Source organism: Talpa occidentalis, unplaced genomic scaffold (genome assembly GCF_014898055.3).
Source record: "Talpa occidentalis isolate TD23 unplaced genomic scaffold, MPIMG_talOcc4v2.1 talOcc4.15, whole genome shotgun sequence".
Lineage (NCBI taxonomy): Eukaryota > Metazoa > Chordata > Mammalia > Eulipotyphla > Talpidae > Talpa > Talpa occidentalis.
Window position 1 is genome coordinate 77,439,869 of NW_023601543.1, and position 18,287 is coordinate 77,458,155.

General features: G+C 41.6%; 1 protein-coding gene across 1 annotated transcript in view; it reads right to left on the reverse strand.

Annotated features, from left to right (window-relative positions):
- Nucleotides 1-18,287, reverse strand: part of PHEX (phosphate regulating endopeptidase X-linked) — a 167,010-nt gene that overhangs the window by 12,405 nt on the left and 136,318 nt on the right. Inside the window, exons 16-18 of the mRNA XM_037512613.2 lie at nt 8,664-8,718; nt 2,393-2,460; nt 64-194 (exon numbers count right to left, since the gene is read on the reverse strand). Coding sequence (XP_037368510.1) covers nt 64-194; nt 2,393-2,460; nt 8,664-8,718 — 254 coding nt within the window. The remainder of the gene's footprint in view (nt 1-63; nt 195-2,392; nt 2,461-8,663; nt 8,719-18,287) is intronic.

Below are 18,287 nucleotides of genomic sequence, written 5' to 3' on the forward strand. Positions count from 1 at the left end.
AAGCTAACATCAAAGCCAGGAAGAATGACCCACAGGATGCCCCTTCACCCCAGCTGGACTCACATTTAAGCCAGCTTTCCTCCAGTAATAGTTGCTGTACTGGTTAACCATGCACTTGGTTTTTTCTTTAAACTTTTCCTCTGAGTCAGCAGACCACCACGGATCCAGGTTTCCATTTTTATCATATTTTCTACCTAGAGATAGGAAAGGGAAAAGACATGTGTATTATTTATGGAAACGAATTTCTTTCTGGTCCCTTTCCCTCACTTTGACAAGCCTTGAAAAAGGAGTCCCAGCAGCAGGGACCAGCCCCGGGAGCAGCTCCTGCCTTCTCTGCAGTGTCATGGGTTAATTGTCAAAAGGGAAGAAAGGAGAAAGGAGACTGAGAAAGTTCTTTCTGTTTTAAAGAACAAAGAGAATTTAAAAAAAAAAATATGATCCGTCAACTAATTGCACACATTATTCTTACCCAGTCAAAGATTCTTTGTTTTCACCTGATCTAACCCAAAATGTTCTCTGAATTATGAAATGAAATGACTTCATTCAGAAAGCCTGTGCAGGGAGTCAGAGCATCCACGGCCAGTGAAATTCCAAACGATCCAGAGGAACAGCCCCAGGGAGTCATTCACAGCGAGCCACCATAGCCCCTGACTCAGCCTATGGGAATGTGTTTCCTCCAAGTTGCCAGAACCAAGAGACACATAAAACCTCTGTTATGAATCATTCCACAGACATCAATGGGATGGAAGGCCCATCTGTCCTGCTGTGACAGGAAGGTTGCTCTAAAAAGGGAACTTGGAACAAGAATGGAAATCTCCAGAATATGTGGGGAAAGTGTATTTATTAAGTATGATTCATTTTTATACTGTAGATTCACCCTTCATTTTCTCTACATCCTTCAAAAAAACAAGTTTGGGTGTATTTGCACTATCTTTTACAGTCAAGGTTGCTATTGGTTTAAATTTAATGATGCAGAGAACACTTTATTTGGGCTTCCAAGAAAGTCTGCTAAGCAAAGGTGATCATTGGAACAACCCATAACTCTTCAGCAAGGCTGGATGCCATTTCCCTCACCCCCAGGGAGGACAAGAGCCCCCTCCACTACCAATCAGTCACTAAATAGTCACCAGGCATGTGTTTATGTGTGCAACACACTGTTCTGAGTACTGATTACAGACTGAAATTGCCATCATTGAATTCTGTCCTTTGAGAAAGACTCCAGAAGGCCTCCAGAAGATTCTAGAGGAAACTGTAAACGTCCCAGGAAGAATGACCTAGAATCAAGAGAGCACTACTGGCTTTCATTTCTTTCCTATGACTCTTCTCTCAGCTACACTAAACCAGCAAAGACAGAAAGAGTAGCTCTGGGGATTCAAGACAGCTTGATTTGAACAGGGAGGAAGGACCAGGGGAGCGAAAAATCTAGATGACTATGCAGGGGTTGGTGGGAATGCTAGAACTGTCCAGAAGCAGACGACCAAAAGGGCCTCTGTCCCAGGGGTAGGCATCCTGGAAAGGATATTGGAAATGCCAGAGACATAGAAGCAAGAGGTCCCCTCTCTAAGCGTTTCCGTGGGCCCTGCCAGGTCCGTGAGTCTGCCTGTATATCATCATGTGCATGTGGCTGTAACGGTGATTTGCTGCTAAGTCATAAGTTTGGGCGATTTCATGTGGCTTTCTAGTAATGCTCCGAAGTGAAAGGAGAAAGGAGTGCTGATTACAAACGAAGGTGATGCTCAAAGGGCAATCATTTCTTTAGCTGATTCTCTTTGCTGTCACTAAAATGTCATCAGGTTACACAGCATATTCTAAATCATGCTTTATTATGAAAGCACGAGTCTTTTTTAAAAAAAACTTCTGACAATATGCCAGTATAGAGAAAAACAGGGATTAAGCATTGCGTAATACTTGAAGTGGCACAAAAGAACCAACCCATCAAGCTCCTCCAGAATCCTAACTCGCAGAATCCTAACTCGCTGAGTCCTAACTTGGCAGCCTGCATAATCATCTTTGGAGCAGAGCTCACACCTCCAGGGAGAACATCTCAAGATGTTGCATAAAGAAATGACCAATAGCAAATAAAAACTATAAAGCAATTCCTATAACCATTGTGGCAACTACAGCAATCCTGATCAAAATGCAAAACTAATTCTATTGAAATTACAAGGTCTTTTTTTTTTTTTCATTCTACCCCATCACCAATGGGAACAATTACTTATTTATTGCAAGCTATCACAGCAAGACATGGAGAAAAGTTTTCCATCAGCAATTATACTTCTTTGGATAATCTTCGATCCATGACGATGCCACTATGCACAGAAAATAGCCACAATTAACATCCATATAATTAGCACGATCATAAAAGCAGCTAATACAATGAACCAGAACTTACCATTATTGTCAAATCCATGTGTAAATTCATGTCCAACAATTACTCCTATAGCACCATAACTCAGAGATCTGCGGCATAAATATATAATTTGGACAAAATTACACACACGAATCTCAGAGCAAAATCCTTTAATTTTTCAATGAAAATAAAAGATAATATGTTTTCTAATAATCACAGTAATAACAATGTAATAGTCACACCTACACAATAGTTAAAAAAAAAAAAAAACACAACAATCTGAACACACCCTTCTATTAGGGATGTGAAAGAGATGGTTTCGAAAGCCCCTTCTAGCCCTAAGACTTCTCTGCTCCTCTATCAGCTCTTGTAGTCATATTTATAAATACTCAAAGCAGAGCAGGGTTTGAAAAGATTTGGTCAACAAACATAACGTTTATATTTTTTATCTGATAACCTATTGAAAAATCACCATAAACTTAGAAGTTCAATTGTTTTCCAAATGTAGTCAGAAAAAAAAAAAAGGAGTAGAACAGAGATTAAAAGGGATCACTCTGCTTTCGAAGGAAGTCGTGTCTCTCTGCTTCTGTGACAGGCAAGTTCACAAGTCAGCGGCAGAGATTGTGAAGCCTTAGCCAGATTTGGAAAAGGTGTTGTATTAGTTCTCTGCACCTCTGAGGAGGAATGTGGTAGATTATCTACAAGGGTGACCACGGATAATTTCACCCACCCCTGAAGGCAAGAAGCAATCTATTTTCTTCTTCCCCAAGCCTGGAAGGGCCTTGGGACTTGCTAGGGCCACAGGAAAGTACTTGAAGGGATGATGAGTGACTGTGAGTCTGGGCCTCATGAAGCCTGGAGCTTTCGTTTCTTGCCCCTTTTAAAGGAAATGAGCTGCAATGTCAAGAAGTTGGACTAACCAACTGGAGAGAGAACTGTAAAGGAAGAGAGAAGCCCAGTGAAGCGCTAGCCATTCAAGCCAACCCAACTGGGGCACCAGACGCTGAGGGTAGTCTTCTTAGATCCTCTGGTCTCAGTTGAGCTGCCCCAGTCAACACCGCTTAGAACAGAGACAGATTGTATCAGTTTAGTCCCGCCCAAATTGCAAGACCATGAGCCAACAGAGATTGACAGTGCCTTGTTACATAACAATGGAGAACTGAGGGAGCATATTCGTGATACATGGGGAAATCACTAAGAGGGTTTCCATTTTCTCTCTTAACTACAAGTTCATGAAAGCCAAACCCTTCTCTACGTGGTTACTGCTAGATCCTCTGGACTCAGTCCACAGTAAGAAAGCAACAATGGCTTAACTAATCGATTAATTTTACCATTTCATGCAAGTGCACAATCTACACTTAACTCCTGTTAAGTTAATGTGTGGATTAACTAGTCAGTTAATGTGTGGATGAGGGTTATAGACGATTAAGGTCCTTGTTATGAGGATTCTTCCTGAGATTGGCAATGATGCTAAAAATATTTCACATTTGGTTCCTGACATGCAACATCAAAGTCACCCAGCAAATAGATAGGACCCATAAGTAGAAGGAAGGAGAATTTTTGAAGCAACATGTTATTACAGGACATAATGATCCTTAACATGCTAATTGTTTGTCTCTACTATACCCAAGGAAGTGCTGTAAGATTTAATTTTTCCCCTTGGTAGCAATTCTTTCCTTTGTTATTTCTTTCCTGCAAGGTAATTTGCATTTGAAAAAATGCTTCCTACTGTTTTTCCATCATTGCAAACCTTCATTAAAGAAGTAAGAGTAAAATTATGCATTTCAATCATAGAGCTATCATAGCAGTATGGGACAAACTTGTAATTTTACATAATGCTAATTTTTGCAGCAGTCACTAGTCCTGCGCAGCCTGTAACAGTTCCTTTCCCCAGGCCTCTCAGCCTTGAGAACAGTACAGAGTTCCCTACAGCCCTCGGTCGATGCTGTTGACTGGATGAATTTAAGGGACGCAGAGTGGAAGCTTATAGGAACTACTCTGCAATAAATGTCCCTTAAGAGGGACTGCTCCAACGAGCTTCCTATTTGCAAAGGGTAATAGAGAATTCAGAAAATGATTGACTCATTCTAAGTTCCAATTCACAGTTACATAATCGCAATCCTTTGGACAAGAGACAAAAAGTCATTTTATATGACTAAGCCTTAACATGATGTTTCATAATACTAAATTCACACCTTCCATTTTATCAATGGACGTTACTTAAATTAGCATGTCATCAAATAATAAACTCAGATGCCTTTTAAAATAACCAGAAACAAGAGGACGCCTGCAGAGAAAATCTAGCCTTCCAAAAATAAAATAGGGAAGGCAATTTTTCCACCTACTCAGTTTCTCTTTTGTTCTTACTATTCAATGGGTTTAATATATGCATTGAATTTTCTGTCAACAATGACACAACCTTAACCCTGTCAGCAAGTCTACCCTATGTCTGAATCAAAAATTCATAAAAATCTCAAAGTTGGATGTAGCTTTGCGGTCATCTAATTCAACTCCTTAGCAGAGGCCTGGGCCCTCCCTGCAAAAACCCATTCAAAGGATTATAAACTTCTCCATGTATAAGACTTCTTCATGGGCATTTCCAACAACCAGAAGCATACCCCCTTCTGAGGTAGCCCAGTCCTTCTCTGGATGGCTCCAAATAAAACAGCTCTCCCTAATGTTGACCTGGAATCTCTTTCCTATGTCTTCTGTCTAGTGGCCTAGTGGAGTCTCTAGCTGAATATCCTCTGCCCTCCCCCACCCCCAGCCAATAAAATAAATCATTCTGCCACCATTTTCTTCAAAAAAATGTGAAAATAGGGGCTCCCTTCAAGTGCTCACTTCTCAAGGTCTTTCAACTCTTCTTCTTAAGTCATGAATTCTAAACCAGCATTTCCCAAAACATAGGAAAGGGGGGGAGTTTAGGAACCTCTGAGTTAAACAACACACTTAAATAGGTTTCCTTCTTCTAGAACTTCTTGGGAATGTTTATGCTGCTGAGTATTGTCATTCTCCAAAGCAAGGAAAGGGAAGAATGACCTCCCTCTACTATTGATACTATTTCGTGGAGCACACACTTTGGGAAATGTTGTAAGCCATTAACAACCCTGATTCTCTCCTCAAGAAACAACCCAGCTTGTTGCTGTCCCCATAATTGGACCCAATATGCAGAGTGGGGGGGTGGGGGTAGGGAGTGCTGAACTGAACTATATGAGCAGAAAGGATACCCGATCGCTGGAGAGGAGAAGCCATCTCACTGGGACTGTGAGCGCCATGTCTCTAGCATCCTCTATTTTCAATGCTGAATGCCCAAAAGAGGCTTGATAATTATTTAGATCTCTTAATAGAGTATGGATGGCTTCAGTGAGAACATAGAACTCTTTAGGAAAAAAAAAAATCTCTCTTACTCAAGTGGCAAATATGGCTCAGCTTGAGGTTGGACTAATAGACACTAACATTTCCAGTTTCTATGATTTTAACATTTATATCAGAAAAATCACGCTCATGGACCCAGTAACGTATTGATTCAAATTCATTGATTCCCTAACTTCAAAACCTAACGAAACTATTTCCCAGCCTCCAGATGAAAATTACATAATCACAATAATGGCAGCTCAGTTAAATTGCTAATGATAAGCAGAATCAAAGAATTCTCAGACACTCTTAGTTGGATGGGAATATAGGGAACATTTAGTCTAAACTTTTAATTTGATGAAAATACATGTAAATTTCTAAGATTAACAATAGGGAAAATTGATTCTAAATATCTGTGGTCTACGATGATATTAGTAGAGCCAGTCAAAAAAACCAAGAATTTCCATTTATTCCAGTGATGGTGCTTGCCTGCTGTAGGCCGTATTAAGGCCTGCTCATGGCCCCTCCACACTGTCCATTTTTGAGCACACCAGTTTGACAGCTTCCCACTACCAGTACCTGAAATCAGTTATCTGAGGACTTTCTCTGGCCACCAAAGACTTGATGGCCTAACCTGGGCAATGCCAGGGAGGTACTATCCCTGATGGCAGTCTTTAATCAATGATGAAAGGTGAATTAGAGGATCAATACCCCAGCTCACCTGCCCCTGAGATAAGATTGCACGGAAGTATGTTATACAATTCCCTAGCAGGACTGAGCCCCAGATGCCCATGAAAGCAGCTTTGTAACACACATGTGGTAGGGAGAATAATGCCCCCCACCACTACCAAAGATATCTACATGCTAATTCCCCAGAACTGTGAAGATATTGATATTACAGGGCTAAGGGGAATGCAGGTGGTTAATCTGCTGAGTTTAAAATAGAGAGATTATCCTGGATCATTTGGGAGGACCCAAAGTAACCACAAGGGGCTTTAAAATTGGAATAGAGAGACAGAAGGAGAGGATCAGAAGGAGATATGATTATGGATAACAGGTCAGAGTAAAATTGTAACAGGGTGGTCCCCAGGAAAAGGGGAGGTTCCAGGTTTCCTGCTCCACCCAAAAGGAGGGTGGGGCTGAGCAGGGAGAGAAGAAGCTGCAGAGGAAACTGAGGAAGGAGGGAAGCAGGATGGAGAGCCAGAAGGAGACCTGGAGGAGGCACATGGAGCCGAGAAGAAACTGCACTTGCCTTTTGGTCGTGGACTGGTTGAAACAGATGTGGGTGAGAGACCTGTGGGGAGGTGACAAGGGCGGTTTTTGTCTTGATTTTGATTTTGCCCTTTTCTTCCCAGACATGTCTGGTTATTTCTGATCCTTTTCTGTGGGTCTCCACTGAAAGGTGCTTTAGAACTGTGGCAGGTTTTGGGGCCTTGCTCTGGGCCAATCCTGCTTGGGTGGACTTTTACCCACAAGGGGACGGGTAACTTTGGGTGCTTCATTTAGAAACTAGACTCTTTGCCTTTCCTGTATTGTTTACCAATTGTATTAAAGTTCCTTTTCATTAAAGTCTCACATGCTTTATGTTGATACGGCGGATGGCAGAACCTATTTAGAGCAGGCAGGTTTGTGGGGTCTGGGGTGCCCCTCTCCCTGCCCTGTAACACAATGACATTGCTAGCTTTGAATATGGAGGAAGAGGACCATGAGCCAAGGTGTATAGGCCACCTCCATAAGCTAGAAAAAACAAGGGAATGGATTCTCCCCTAGAGTTGCCAGAAAGGAATGCAGCCCAACCCACACCTTGATTTTAGTGCACTATGACCTGGGTTGGACTTTGGATTTACAAAAGTATAAACTAATAAATTTGTGTTGTTTTAAGTTACTGAGTTCATGGCAGTTCATTGTGGTGGCCACAGAAAACTCACAAGACGTAATTTATTGACTTCCTGCCCTCCCTGCCTCACTTTCCTATTGCCCTGCTGCTGCGTCCTGGTCTTACTGCTCCACAAACAAACAAAAAACTACTTGCACTTAACCCTCATCATGGGGCCTGCTTCTGAAGAAGCCCAAATCAAAATATTGCCTCTGTAGGTCTCTTATGTATATTTGCATGTGATTCCCATATCCTTTATAATTATATAATCGTATTTAAATTGTCATCACAACACAAACACAAAAGTTCTAAAATCAAGAATAAATTTTCTGTATTCAAGCACTAGAACCAGAAGGTATAAAAGTGGTGATAGTATTGACGATGGATGTTATCAGGATTCCCACTATATATGGAAATTCTGAATTATGGAAGTCTATGATCTGCTGGTATTAATAATGGCCTTGAAACTGATCGCCCCTTTAAACTGATGGCCTTTAAACTAACTGAAAAGTGTCAGTTTTCACCTGTTCTATCCAAGTTGTATTCCTAGAGGCACAATTTATTTTCTGACTTGTTCAAAATCTTCAACATTTTATATTGCCTATTAATGTCCAGGGCTCCTTACCTGGCATTCAGAGTCCTCCAACATTACACCCTCACCTGCTTTTCCGCTACTTCACTTCATATACCACCTGGCCCAGCCAAACTAGACCTTTTGCTCTTCTATAAGCATTTTTCCTTCATTTTCTCGTTGTTTCTTCCATCTGGACTAGTTTTAAATGCATCACCATCAAGTCCAATGCCAACAATCCTTCAAAGTCCAAATGCTTGTAGTACGAGTTTATGCATAGAGAAGAAATCCATTAAATGTTACCTGCGCATAAGCTGACTTTCCTGTCCAGTCCTACGCCTCAGAACAAGGAGAACACAAACACCTACCATGCTGAGAGGGGGCCGACACACTCCCGGTACCATGCCCTTTTTTCGCTAAACAACCATCGGCTTTGTTTTTTGTTTTTTACTTTATGTTCTGCTCTGCCAAAGCAGCATGTCACTAGCTGGCTTCTTTACTAATTTACTTACCGAGGATACTCTGTTCCCCAAAAGAAAGGCTTCTGGAGCTCTCCTGCTGGAAATCCTGGAAGGAAGACAAACAACGAATCAAAACTGTAAGCGATACAGAGAGATTGATTAAATGATGAGTACCTGGTTCCAGCTTTAGCCATGAGGGTCCAAAGGCCCATCTTCAAGGTACTTCTATGGAGTTGTGAGCCCTCAAATAGATCCAACTGTCTCTGAGACTATATTAATTCAACTGGGTTTAAAATAAGCACATTCCCCCAGTTTCAAAGAAGCCATTCTGCATGGATACACTATGGGCAGTTTGAGCCTGTGGTGACAAGGTGACTTCATACCCCACACGGGGAAGCAGTTTCGGGCAGTCCAGAGCATCCCCAGATACACAAAGAGCCTGCTTCACAATCTGTGCAGGCTCAGCCCCCCACCCCACTCCACCCCGCCCCCAGGGAGGAGGACCCTGTACTTGGTTCAGTGCTGGTTGTCACTGTCTTGAAACCCTAAAAGTAATTTTATCTTGAACTAGAGTTTGCAGGAGGAGAGCACAAGGGAGCATGTGCATGAGCCAGGGAGCCCCATATCTGTGACACACACCCCAGGTTCCTAGATGCCCCATTTGCAGACAGCCTCCACGCCGCTCCCCAGGAGCACGGGACTCCAGGAGACCCAAATGTGAGGGAGCTCAGTGAGACTCAAAGCAAGTACAAAGTGAGCATATTACCATCCAGGACAGAGTAGACAGGGGCCCTGACGGCCCCCAAGAGGCTGCTCTTCCCTTTAGAACCATAGTTTGCTTTGATCGCCAAAGAAGGCATCTAAGAACACAAACGACCCTGTCATAGTCATCCTTCTCCTGTTCCTTTCCTGCATTCACAAGCCACATGCACTGAAACGATTGGCAGAGGCAAAGGGGAAGCGAGGGCAATGCATGATTTCCTTTCCTTTCCCGCACCCATCAGTAAGCCAGAGAGTCGTTGGGGGAATGTGTGCGTATTAAGGATTGAAAATAAAACAGCCGAGTTCATTTTGTGCAGCATTGCTACTCTTCTGGTGAGAACCAAATACAAATCCACGTACATGCTACAAAATACAAACTTCAGGATTTCGGTGATTCCGTATACAAGTTAAAAGGTCTTCTATTTGCATGATCTAAGGATAAATGACAAAATTATACTAATGATTTCAAACTGTAATAGTTCTTACAAATTGCAACAGCATTAAATGGCAAATAAAAAATACAATAAGACTAGAGAAAGGGAGACCACACACACACACACACACACACACCAAAAAAAAAAAAAAAAAAACAACACAGGACAAAACTATGTTAGCGCCTTCAACAGCGTTTTGTCCCTGCTTTCTGAACCAGGGTGCCCCCACATTTCATTTTGCACTGGGTCCTACAAGTTATGTAACTGGCCCTGGGCGCCAGTTACACCTAGAAAAGTGGGAGAAAGGCCTGGCTTTGCCCTTGCAACTCACCACTACATCTTGCACCGGGAGCTGATCCTAGGAGCTTCCCCTACAAGTCATCCCAGATGGGAATGCAAAGAGTAGTAGGGAGAAGGGTGCTGGGGAGAGAGGGGGGTGGGCAGAGGCCTCGACTGCTGCAGAGCCGCTGAGTTCACGTGATTTCTCTTCCCTCTCATAAAATTCTGTCTACCTCCCATGTGTGATAGACACTACCAAGAGAAGAGAGGATAGGAAAGCAGGTTCTTAATTTAAAAATGAAATGTTAACTTTCTGTAACTAACATATATATGCTTTAAATATATATGTGCTTTATATAGCATATAAATATATATATATATATGCAATATCATAGCTTAGGAGTTGAAGGTGCAAAAGGCCAACTGCAAAACAGAGATGGAGCCAGCCAGTACCATCCCTCTTCCTGCTGCTTTCACATACAGAAAAATGCATCTGACTTTGAAGGAGCAATGTCACATTAATCTTCATATTTTCTACATTTCCTTAAATATCTTTGGCATCTTTACATCAATATTTCATCCTCGGGCCTCCCCGGTGGCGCAGCGGTTGAGCGCTGGGTTGCGAAGCTGCCCGCGGCCTCTGCGGCGCCGGTTCGATCCCCGGCTGCTCCCCGGCCACCGGAGGAGGGTCCCACATGGCGCGCAGACCTCTCCTGCCGCCCGCTGCTCCCCTCAGCAGTGTATTTCGGTCCTTCTGCCTGGTCTGCTCCCCGCTCTGGCTCTGGTGAATTCTCTCACCCTCCCGCGCTTCTGACTGTACCCAGTGCATGTATAAACAAAACAAACAAACAAACCAGCAAACAAATAAATAAAGCATGCCTCTATAAAAAAAAAAAAAAAAAAAAAAAAAATATTCCATCCTCTTTTTCGATGACTACTTTTAGTAAGTCATTCTGACTTGGAGATCTATATATGCAAATATATATTACATGTATATGCAAACCACAGTGTTTATATGAAAGTTGCATCTCATACAATATATCATCAAAAAGCAATAATATTTCCTAATAAGAAGAATGATCATAAACCAATGTGATTTAATTATTAAATCATTATGACTTCCCTGCTTGGTAATATGCCCAGCTGGAAGCATTTATGTCCAGCACCAACCTCTTTGCAGGAAAACAGCTGACACCTGCCTGAACCCCAGCACCCCTGCCTTCTGCTGCTTTTGCTATTTGAGGCCCCCGACTCACAGGCCCCCACCATCATACCCCCCTGACCAGCTGTATCTGCTCCGTTTGTGGGCCCATGCTACCCAGCACTGAGCAACAGTGCAATCTGATGCCCTCAGGGCTGTTGCGAAGCGAATGGATAAACTATTTAAGCTGCATTTTTGGAGATGTCAACCAGAGCTGGTGATAGATCGAATCCCAGTGGGGCCAACTGGAGACCATAAAGTGAATAAGCTGGATTTAGCTGAGGTAGAAGTAAAAAATAAATGGAAAGGGGATTCTTTTTCCTTTTCTCACTCCTTTTAATAGGCTTCTTTACATTTTCTTGCCTATCCCTTTTAGTTCTTTCTCCCCATTTCAGCATTGCCTCCCTCCCTATTTCACACTGTTAAAGTTCCTTTCTCTATCAGTATGTCTATGGAAGGTATTTTTCACAGTGTAAATAAATGTGCGTGGAGATACAAAGATGAGATAGGAGAGAAGGATCGAGAGAGAAATATAACCATTGGGATGGCAAAAGTTAATAAATTTGATAAAGCTAATACTGGCCAGGGTGCAGGGAACATGTCAGTGGGAGTGTAAAGTGTTGCAAGCACTTTGGAGAGCCATTTAGTCATCTCTCAATGCTTTAAATGCCATTTTAAAAAATGACTAGAGGCTGATATGGAAAAAGCCCTAAGAGGCAGTATTAAGTGAAAGAAAAATAGTAAGTGAAAATCAAAGAAAAAACAGAAACAGCATTCAGTCCAACATATGGGGTCCTTTAACATGTAATGCATGTGTAAACACATGTCCGTGTCTATACAAACAGTCAGTGCTGCTGTAACACCAGAACAGAAAAGGCAAATTTGTTCCAACGCAATTGATATCTTGGGGGGGAACTAGGGCATAACTCCAATTTCACATTTGCTTATGCACAATTTCATCCATGCAAAATGATAGGTGAAAGCAGGGGGGTGGGGGGGGGGAAGCACCCAAATCAATTCAGTCCCATTGGAACACACAAAATGCACACACCTCAACACCTCAACAGGGACTGGCCACCCCCGTCCACAGCGCTTCAGAAGACACACCCGCCCACATCTGGTGTTAACACATTGCTTCCAACTTCAGATAACCCTCCTTCCACCACCGCACAATAACTCACAAGCTGCACACCCTCCAAAGCCCACTTCCACGAGCAAACCTCAGATCGTTTCAAGGGCAGGCAACATATTTACAGTGGCATCTATATATTTCCCCCATTTAACCCGTGTAAAAGCTTAAATGGGAGAGCTGAGCTATCCTTGTTTAATTAGGCTCCCAGCTTTGCTTTCATATGTTGGGGTGGGGTTTTTTTGGTTTGTTTGTTTGTTTGTTTGTTTGTTTTTATTTACAATTCTATTTCTTCGCATGGCAAAATCTCCAAGACATGTTGTTGCAATGAAGCAAGGCACAAATCTTTATATATATATATACATAATATTTATATTTTTTCAGTAACGACCCTCTCCGTGTGCATATTTGTATGTAAATACAGAGAAAAGGTCTGTAAAATGCATATCAAAGTGATCATAGTGGTTACCTCTTGGAGAGAACTAGGATTTGGGGTGGTGGGTAGCCTAAAGAGGTTTTGGACATAAATACAATGTGTGAAATTTTGATTAATCGAAGGTAATCAACTTGTGTAATTAAAATGAGCTCCTTTAGAAATAAATGTGTGTTTGCTATAGGAAATTCTTCCAAAGGTTATCCAAAAATAGTTCATAGATAACTAAGCTTCCATAGTAGTTTGCTCTGCATTCGTGGACACTAGCATTCTCCACTCCTCTTTCACTCTAAAATACAGATTATGCTGATATAAATCCAAAGACTAAAATCCTAGCAAAAGAAGATAATGGTATTTCTACATTGTAATCACCTCATTATTTGTTATCTCTTTTTCAAACCTGCACCTGGGAAAGTCACTAGGGCCTGCTTGAGCTTTTCTACTTGAGTCAACCTTTCAGTTTTACCAGACCTCCTCCTGATTCTTATGTCAGTGACCTACCTGGAGTCTTAGCAAAACGCTGAGCGATGTCAAAAGACAAGGGTGTTTAGGACACGATGGCCATGGAAGTGATCGCTTTCAGTGGGCAAATACCCTGGTCAGGTTCAACTCTCAGACCTCCATAGTCATAAAGTTATATCCTAATTGTAGCTAAAGCTTCCCAGGAAAAGTTAAATACCTCAATATGTTTGTGTTTCAGTATCCACTTTCTTATTGTAAAAATCTTCCTAGCTAGGCTTTTAGTATAAATAAATATAGAGAAGAAAACAAAATTAGCCCATGATCCCACAGCTCAGACTAGGAAAACAAAGATACACTCAGAGCTAGCCAATTCACACTGGAAAAAAAATCAGTAATACCCCTTTATCCTCACCCTTTCTCCCCCCTCGCCCCTTCCCCCAAACCTGGAACTTTCTTCCAACTACTAACTGCATAGCCTACTCAAATGTCACCTTCTCACTGAGGCCTAGTACTTGTATCTCACCATAAAGCCATCGTCTGAGATACCCTACATTTACTCTGTAAAACTTACTGTCTGCCTTCCCCATTTAGACTGCAAACTCCATAGCAAAAGCAATTTCTAGATTATGTTTTTACGATCCTTTCCCACAATACCTTCAGAGTTTGAAGAGCTAGCATCTGGGAAGCACCATGAATATTTGTTGAGTAAATGGAATCTGTACCTTGGGAAACCCAGAGGTGTGACTGAGGTTGACATAAGCTATAATTATGAGCACAAAGTCTAAAACATTACATGAGACTCTTAGTGGTACCAATGTGATCCTTCTTGAAGTTTCCATATACACTACTTGAACTGGGATATGGTTCATTGTTCAAGTTCTATTGTTCCATTTTTTCATTTTCCTTCTGGATCAAGGACTTTGTTAGCTCCATTCTCTTGCATGCATGGGAAAATTAGTGTAATTTTGAGATTGCCACATTTTTGCCCAATAAACTTTCGATCAGAACACAGATGCTAATGAGCTGAAAAACTCTGCCTGGTCCCATAAAAGTTCCATCACGTCCACCTTCCTCTTAGCCTTTCCTATCACCAAGGGACAAAAGAAAATAATTTTTTTAATGTAGGATATCCTCTCCCATGTTACGGCTGTGGCACATACTGATAAAAGAATATCAGACAAAATCCTGATTTAGTTGAGTCTCTTGGCCCTAACAATATTTAACTAATATAATCTTTTTCTCGTACATTCTTTGTAAATTTTCATGCTACTGCCACATTAACTTTAAATTTCACATCCATGAGTGTATAGTCCAGAAAAATGATGATGTAGCAAATATTTTGAAAGTACACTTTCTAAAGGTTTATGTGATTTGGAAGTTCGGGTTTTATTTTATAATAAATGGTGACTAAGACAATGGTCGTCAGACGCACACATCTTTTCCTGCTGTTTCCATGTTTGGTCAGATTTAACAAGTAAAGGTTTTCAGTGCCAGTCTTCAAAACCCAGAGTAACAGCTTTTTCCCTTTACAGCAGACTTTTTAAAATGTACTAATACGGCACAAGCTGAAGTGGGCCTCGGCTGGGGACCAGTATATTCTTAAATTCAGTGTCTTCGACTCCTTTGAAGGAATTGGCAGGATTGAATTTGTTCACCGAGGGCTTCTCCAGCTGCCCCTAGGGCAGAAGTGGCACAGCCAGGGCCAAGTGACAAAGTAAATTCAGTCCAAAAAAAGGTGACAGAGGAGGAATCTAAAAGAGAATCCAATTGACTTAAAACCTAGGCATACACTCAACTGTTTATTTAATTAATCTGTTTCCGTATCTGCCGTAGCTGTTTTCTCCAGAGATACACTTGTATTCCCCATTAAGTGTGCATCTGTGTCTGTTTTCTTTCAGTCCAGGTATTTGTGGTATTCTTGCTAAGAAAATAGATTCTGGTGCAGTATTAGCTTTGTCAAATAATAGGATGTTGGCCTTTTGCATTGATTTATTGATGTATTAATGTGGACTTATTCTACCTGCCATGAAGCTATTTCCAAAATCTTATGTGTATGCTTATATGACAGAACTCCCATGGACACGTGGGATTAGGTGTAGAGAGGTGTTTGGGGATAGGGCTTAACTATACACACGTCTACAACAGTGGGCAAGAGATATGGCTTATAAAATCAGCTGGGTGTCGACTAAAAATGGAGCTACCTTATGACCCAGCAACTCCACTCCTAGGAATTTACCCAAAGGACACAAAAACATTGATTCAAAAAGATACCTACACCCCTATGTTTATTGCAGCACTATTTACAATAGCTAACATATGGACACAACCTTTAATGACCCCAAACAGATGACTGGATCAAGAAGATGTGGTCTATATACACAATGCTGAATACTATTCAGCAATCAAAAAAGATAAACTCATGCCATTCGCAGCAACATGGATGGAGCTGGGAGGGATCATGCTCAGTAAAATAAGTCAGAAGGAAAAAGAAAATTACCAAATGGTTTCACTTATAGGAGAAATGTAGGGAAACTGAACAAGGGGTCAGGAAAAAAAAAAAAAGACAAAACTAGCAGGCAAACTAGATCTTAGACATACAGCCGGCGAGGGGAAGAAAGGTGGTCAAATCAGCAGAGGGAAGAACAAAGGAGACTATGGTGATGTTCGTGGGTGGTGGTAGAATTATGGGGACTATGATGATGTAAGAAAATTAAATAAATAGATAAAAATTTTAAGATAAATAAATAAAAATAAAAAGACATCGAAGTCCAGGCTCCTGCCCCAGATCTATTAAACTGCAATCACTGGGCTAGAGTCCTGAACAGGTAAAAGTTTTTAAAGTTTCCAGGTGACTCGACTATGCAAACAAGTTCAGAACTTTTGCTTAGTTTTCCTAAACTTTCATTGTCATCACTGCTAAGGAATGGTTTAGATTTAACTGAGATAAATCAGCTCTCCTATTTCATTCTCTTTTTACCACTTAACACCGTGCTCACAACATACCATTAGATGTTTTTACTATAATTTACAGACTCTACTTTCAAAACTGAAAGTTTATAAGGATGATAAATTATGATTGTACGGAAGGACAAAAAGAGTTTTAATTGTAACTACCTGGGAAAATCCAGGGTGAATGCTCACTCTGAGAAGAATGAGTGTTATATCTTATTCACAATTCCTTTTTGCAATCAGATAAGCCAGAGACCATTCTTCTAGAATCTAGGGTGCCATCAGTTGGGACATGGAAATTGCTGCAATTACAAAGCACTTTTGGTTATGTTTTTTGCTGTAAAGGGATTTCATTGTCATCACTGCTAAGATTAATAGTGGCTTTTTTTTTTCTATTTGGCATCTTGCAGTAGTTTGATGAATGCCAACCTTCCCCTTTCCAGAAAGTATCAAGTTCTAACAGCTGTGACTCATGTCAAGGGATTCAGCAAGATGCCTTAGCCATCTGCCGGCTTCCTGCAGGTAACCTGCTGCCACCGAATCTATCAGCCTAGAACTGACAAGCAGAAAGCAGCTTCCAAAATCTCCCTCCATCTTGAAATCTTATTTCTGGTCCTTCTATTCTTTTTCTGCCATAATTACCTTCAGGCTGCAACAGAGAACCACCAACTCTCCTTTACCAGAGAGACCCAGCATCCCTATTTTCCACGATCAAAGGGGCTCCTGGAGTGCAGACTTTCCAGTGCCAACAGGGAGACAGTTCCAGGCAAAGCAGGAGATGAGTTAGTCCCCCACCTTTACCCAACCAAGTTTGACTTCTGTGATCAGAAAATTTACTACATTTTTATAGCTCAGTGGTCCTCAAATTTCAGTGTCTGAAAGGGGTTTGACAGTTAAAATCTCATTAAAATATAAATGTACTGGGTCCACCCCCACCAACGTTTCTGCTTCAGGAGGTCAGGGTGGGAGCAGATAATGGGGTGCTGATGCTGTTGACCAGGGACCACTCTGTGAGTGCTGTCATTCAACATCCGGCAAAGAAAACATGTTTCCTCCCACTATGAAGCACAACGAAGCTCAGTATCTCATAGTCTGCTCATATTCTGCAGGTCGTTTCATAGACTGTCCATGAATATTAAAATGAAAGTAAATGGAACAAATGAATGAAAGAGTAAAAGAATAAATGAAAGAAGTGACCTGCTGATGGGACTTGTCCCTGCATGCACTGTCCTGGGACTCACCACCAGGACAGGAACACCAAGGGGCAGCAGGACGTCCCAGTGGAGGGCACCACTATGCTCTAGTGGCACTACCCAGAATGCCTCCCTTAATGCCTGCTTGGTCAGGCCTCAGAGATGGGGGCACTGTATGAGGGCCTCCAGCATCCTAGACTAGACCAGGATAAGAATGTCTTCAAATAGTCACAGCGGGTATCCTGTAAGCCTGCTAAGTGCAGCATCCTGCAGTTTTGCCAACTATCCTAAGTTGTTTGTGACTTAACTTCAACTCCCTTACCAGAACTTTTAAAACCTCCTAGCAAATGTTGTGAAGTCAAGCCTTATTGGAGAGTACAGCTCAATATTCATTTTAAGAATTCCCCCCTCTACCCTGCCCCAGCCCGAGGAAGCAAGGCGATCACAGACAGAGCCAATGGTCCCAACAAGCAGCACCTGCAGAGGCGGCCACAGTGAAGGACATGAATTCCAGGAGGTGAGAATCATTGGGGACTCTATAAATACAAAGCGAATAGGTGGAAAAAACGAAGAATTATTCTGTGTGTCAGAATCGCTTCTAGATAATGAGGAATTTGGATTAAGTGGCCACTTAGGTTTTCCTTCTGCTCCAAAACTATGGAGGCACAAATTTTCCCCAAATAGCATTAAAAGGATCCAAGGCTTTAATTTCATTAAATTCCAGTAGAGGCCGCAGGTGAGTACTTGCTAACTCAGCTTCTAGTTTATAGTTTTAGGCAGAGTCAACGAAGTATGAGAAATACTCCCCGTTTGAAACACAGTTATTTCCTTAA